General features: G+C 40.2%; 1 protein-coding gene across 1 annotated transcript in view; it reads right to left on the bottom strand.

Moving 5' to 3' along the window:
- Window positions 1–259: 259 nt before the first annotated feature.
- LOC122814496 (integrin alpha-M-like) overlaps window positions 260–6,000 on the bottom strand; it is a 935,681-nt gene continuing 929,940 nt past the window's right edge. Inside the window, exon 31 of the mRNA XM_044087070.1 lies at window positions 260–1,042. Coding sequence (XP_043943005.1) covers window positions 920–1,042 — 123 coding nt within the window. The 3' untranslated portion in view covers window positions 260–919. The remainder of the gene's footprint in view (window positions 1,043–6,000) is intronic.

The raw sequence follows: 6,000 nt of genomic DNA, 5'->3' as shown, positions 1-6,000 counted from the left end.
GTCTGTGATAACATTGATCCCCAGTTCACACCACCATCCTGTCCTTCACCTTCCAAACTAAAGACCATCCTTCGCAATGCTTCCTTTACCCACCTTTACCCAGGCATGGAAAAATACAGTTTTCACTTCAAACTTCCACAAGCAAAAAATAAAATCAACAGAAATGTCCCATGGATAAGGTGTACAAAGAAACACAAATGTCACAGTGTGCAAAATGATAGAAAAAAAGGTGTGTTGCACCCTTTTCTGGCATGCACAATGAAGAGAAAACTGTTTAATAAAAATGGGATTTTTTTCACATTGATTTTTAAATATTTTAGAAGTATTACAAATATTTAGCAAATACAAGCTTAACATAAAAAAACAACACAAGATGTGTAACATTAACTATTACACTTTCACAAGTTATTGTGCGCTCATTTTGTGGCAGTGTTTCTTGTATCCTGGACATGCAGTTGAAACCCTTATCATTTACCCATCTTAGCACTATTTTTCCTGATGCTTCTTAAACAACTTATTCATACTTTTTAAAATTGTATGTATTACCTGCAAGCACCACAGCATATTTATTTTTCATGTTAAGATTCTGATATTGGAAATATGTTACTCTCTGAACTGTTTCTTTTAAGATTGGTGGTTAAGTGTTACACCAATTTCTAACAAGATTATTGGCTGAATTCAACCAGTCAGCATTTTATAATAAGTAAAATTAAATGTCCAAAGAAAAATAAAATCAAGGTTAGCACTTTCAAAAGGAGCTTTTCAAACAAAGAATTTACATGACTATAAAACATTATCTGTGGTGAACTGCATTCAGAGAGAACAGTTTGTGCACATGTTGTCTGGGAGCTTGGTAACACTTCATTATTAAAGCAGATAAAACACAGAATGAAATTATGATGACTGCTGATACATTTTTTTAGGACACAGTATTTTCTGGCTGTGATGGAGGTGGAGAAGACCCATCAGCAGCATTGCTTTCTGTTCCACCTTCTTGGGCTTCATTCATCAGATCCTTGTACTGTCTGTTGAAAAATCCAGCCTGAGAAAGACAAAATAAAGCAGTAAATGAAACAGCTTCATAAATATTTAATACAACTTCTACAAAATAGCACCTACATTACAAGTGTTTGTCTGTTTGCAGTCACCCTGTGACTCTCATTGTATTTCTTCTGCCACTGCTGCAGGCTTACTGTTGTGGCTGATGTCACCTATACCAGAGACGATTACCCCTGCTGGAAAGCAGAGGTGGGGTGATAGAGTAACTGCAGCTTGGGGAAAAAGAGGGGGTTCCCTTTGGACTCTACCCAGCCCTTCTCCAGTGTGCAATTCACCTTAGCAGGTTTATGCATGCTTGGTCCTAAATGGCTAGACTTTAGGAGTAATGGATGGCATTGCAGTGGTGTATATACACACACATGTGTGTGTGTGTGTGTGTGTGTGTGTGTGTGTGTGTGTGTGTGCGTGTGTGTGTGTGTGTGTGTGTGTGTGTGTGTGTGTGTGTGTGTGTGTGTGTGTGTGTGTGTGTGTGTGTGTGTGTGTGTGTGTGTGTGTGTGTGTGTGTGTGTGTGTGTGTGTGTGTGTGTGTGCGTGTGTGTAAATGTTGGGGTGTATATGCATGTATATGAAGCTTCACATTATTTTAAGTCTAAATTAAAAAGTTGTTTTTAGTAATATAGAGTTGAGAGTTCTTCATAAAGGATTATTGTCATCTGAATAACATGGCATCTGAGTTAAGAATGTTTATGAGATACCTAGATTTCTAAACCAGAGGTTTAACATTGTGTGGGGATGTCACTATACCTCTGTCAGTTCTTGATCCTCAAATACGTGTAGATAAGACCAAAGGCAGCACCAGACTGTATCAATACCTCCTTAAATCCCAGCAGCCCCACATTAGCTGGAAAAGCATGGTTTAATCCAAGCTATTGATACACCTGATAGATGTTTAAGCTAATGGAATGCTTCCAGAATATTGGATGTGCTGGTGTGGGATACCAACACACAGCACACAGTCATCTGCAAAGGAGGTATCCATAAGGACATCATTATTGTGAATTTGAATTCCCCAGTGTGAGTAATTCTATTTCATATAAAAGTCTGGCATCTCAACCTTCAAGATGAAAAGGTAAGAGCACAAAGTGTATCCCTGCTATTCACCTCTAAACAGATGAAAAGGGTGAAAAGTTGAAAAGCTATAATGCTTGTTACCACCAGGCCCATGGGCTTAAAATACAGCAGTTTACACCCTTGTAGAAAATTCCTGGTAGTCCCAAAAGTTTCCAGGGCTGGCTACATATATTCCCTTTGCAGTGTGTCCAAGGCTTTGAGAAAACTCAACAAAAATCACTGTTAAGGTGTTTTGTTTAAGGACCCAAACTGTTATATATATATATAGAAAAAAATGCCTTAAGAGACTATGTGCACTTTGCCTTTGTGGAATAAACTCCTGTTGTGTGTCCCAAACCATGCTTTTGTGGAATAAACTCCTGTTGTGTGTCCCAAAGCATGCCTTTGTGGAATAAACTCCTGTCGTGTGTCCCAAAGCATGCCTTTGTGGAATAAACTCCTGTTGTGAGTCCCAAACCATGCCTTTGTGGAATAAACTCCTGTTGTGTGTCCCAAACCATGCCTTTGTGGAATAAACTCCCTTTGTGTGTCCCAAACCATGCCTTTGTGGAATAAACTCCCGTTGTGTGTCCCAAACCAAAGCCTGTATTACTTTATATCTACTGGCCAGAATTTTAACAAGTATTTTAATCTAGTAGCCAGAATTTTAACAAGCATTTTAATCTAGTAGCCAGAATTTTAGCAAGTATCTTAGACTAATTGGGCATCAGAGAGATCGGGCTATAAGCTCTGAGAGTTCATGGCATCTTTCCCTACTTTTGGGAAGGTAACTATGTTGGCAAGCATAGCACTGGCCAGAGGTTTGCCCAGCACCCAATCTGCACCAAATACCTCCAGTAGCACAAGTACAATTGTCCAAGGGGTTTGTATAGCTCTGCACTTAGATCACCTGGCCCATGTTCTTTTCAAACCTGTTAATATAGCTAAAGCTTCACAAATTTCTGTGGCCAAAATTGTTCCCTTTAGTTTCTCTAAAGTACTCTTATTTAAAGTGGGCTAGCTAATCTTATTTCAGAAGTTCTCCTAGTTAGTTGCAGAAGTAACCATTGTGGAGGAGTTAATTTTTCCATACAACCATGTCATAAAACCATGTCTTTGGGATGATTTTTATGAATCTTCTTGATCTTTTCACAGGCTTACCTGTATTACTTTAATGTACCCAAGAAAGTGTAGGAGAATGAATTAGTGTAGCCCAATGCAATTTCCTTACTCACTTCCATTTCTGATGTTGAATAGCAGACATCACTTGCTTCCGTTTTTAACCGATATAACTCATGCACCTCAGAGTCGGTTATCATTTCTGCTAGTCCTTTATCCTCCTATGCCATAGACTGACTGTAAAGGCTACTAATTCTTTTTAAAACAATCCCACTTGTGCAGGACATTGTTTCTCATCCCTAATATGTTGCCAATACTAATTCAGCCAGTCTTTTAGCCCCTTCGTTAATCCTTGGTGTTTGAGCACCGATTGATCAAGGCATTTCCAAAGTGGGGTGAGTGATCTAGGCAAAGGACCATCTTTGAATTCCATCAAAACAGCACTATTTGATTAAGTAACTGGCCAGAATCACCTCTCCCCCTACCTTTTCTACAAAACTTTAGCTGACCGGAAGGAAATCCAATTGACTACCATACCCAAGTTTGAGAGCATAATAAGTAAAGTTATTCTTACCTGTGTGCAGATACCTGCACTAGTCGACTAGTAAAAGACATCCCATCCAATCGATAACCATTTCCCAGTGTTACATCATTTTAGCAAGAGTTGCAGGGATCCTGTCTCTCTGATGATTTATGATGGCATTAAAATCATTCCTGATCACAAGGGACAGATGGAAGCCTTCCATGTTCAACAGGGCTGTGTGAAACGTTAGAAATGGGGCAAGGCCCTCTTGGTTACGGCCACAGAAATTCCCTATTGGTTACGGCCACAGAAATTCCCTATTGTCATCTTGTCCTATCAGGTTTGTACTGCAACTACAACCCATCTCCTTACGTTGTCAGCTTTAGTCTCTAAGTTCTGCCAGCCCAACGTACTTCTGAGTAATGTAAGACCTCCCTTGGAAGCCTTATGATTGTATGGAGCAATCAACCACACCTTCCATGTGGATAGACATTATGAAACTATCCTCCAGTTAATTTAGTTTCCAGAAAACATGTTAGATTTGTCTGTAAATGTGCATGATATCTTAGCACACAAGTTGCTTTCAGCTTAGAATTTAAACTCGAAATTCCAGGTAATAAACTTGCTGTCGCAGCCTGCATTTTCATCAATATTGGCACTAAATTCTTAAATGCTCTATATATACCACATACAGAGTGAAAATCAGAACAGGAAATCTTAGCTCAAGAAGGGTGTGACAACCCAGTGTAACAGGCTATGCCTGTCACAGAGATTTAAACAGCCCGAACACTAGAATGCCCAGCCCGTGAATCAAACATACCATCACTCATGAAAGAGGAAGAAGGGTGGAGGACCTGGCAATGGCCATCTCTTCATCAACTGCACAAACAATCTAAACACAAGTAATATCATAATTTCTAAAATCGACTGCAATATTTTAACTTGAGAGTTGCAACCTGAAAAAGATGGTGATGTGAGGGCAAAGTCTTCCATAGCCACTCCCACTAAGTTCAAAGTGTAGGACAACCCCTCCATAACCACTCTCACTAAGTGCAGAGTATGACAACCCCTCTATAACCACTCCCACTAAGTGCAAAGTATATGACAACCCCTCCATAACTACTCCCACTAAGTGCAAAGTGTATGACAACCCCTCCATAACCACTCCCACTAAGGGCGAAGTGTAGGACTACCCCTCCATAACCACTCCCACTAAGTACAAAGTGTATGACAACCCCTCCATAACCACTCCCACTAAGTGCAGTGTATGACACCCCCTCCATAACTACTCCCACTAAGTGCGAAGTATATGACAACCCCTCCATAACCACTCCCATTAAGTGCAAATTGTATGACAACCCCTCTATAACCACTCCTACTAAGTGCAAAGTGTATGACAACCCCTCCATAACTACTCCCACTAAGTGTGAAATATATGACAACCACTCCATAACCATTCCCACTAAGTGCAAAGTGTATGACAACCATTCAATAACCACTCCCACTAAGTGCATAGTTTAATATTAGTGTGCAGCCAGTTAGGGTTTGCAAGTAAAATGTCAAGAAGGTATCACACAGGATATTCATTGCAGCCATAGTTTTCTTCTGATGATTACTCTAGGGTTGCCACCTTTGTTCACGGCTAAAACCGGAGCCACGCCACGCCCCTCGCGTCACCAGTAACCCCGCCCCACCCCTCCCGCCAACATACCGCCTATTTTGTGATGTCACGACAGCATCACTCAACGGGAACGCCCTCTTTTTTCGTTTCCCGCCGCCTCCTTTTGGCTGATTTGCTATGCTTTTCTGTAAAAAAAGCATAGTAAATCAGCCAATCAACGGGAACGCCCTCTTTTTTGGTTCCCGCAGACTGCTTTTGGCTAATTTGCTATGGTTTTCTGTAAAAAAAGCATAGCAAATCAGCCGATTTACAAACTCCGATAGTCTGTTTTCTTTTTGAAACAGAATACCGGAGTTTGTTCAGTGTTTTCCGGACTACCGGAGAATCAGTTTGATTTCCTGATAGTCCGGAAAAAAAACGGAGGGGTAGCAAGCCTAGATTACTCTCAGATTGTTACCCCTTTAGTTTGGAACAAGGCAGAGCAAAGGAGCATAACAACAACCTTAAAATATTTTTCAACCAGAGCATAAGAACAATAAAAAAACAAAAAACAAGTGTGTTAGATCATATATATATCCCAGCTATCTGAGTAAAGATAGTTACGCATAAACCACTGGTTGTCACAAGC

Source organism: Protopterus annectens, chromosome 10.part0 (assembly GCF_019279795.1).
Source record: "Protopterus annectens isolate FY-2018-M chromosome 10.part0, PAN1.0, whole genome shotgun sequence".
Taxonomy (NCBI): Eukaryota; Metazoa; Chordata; order Ceratodontiformes; family Protopteridae; genus Protopterus; species Protopterus annectens.
The sequence above is the reverse complement of the archived record's forward strand: the minus strand, read 5'-3'. Positions and strand labels throughout refer to the sequence as shown.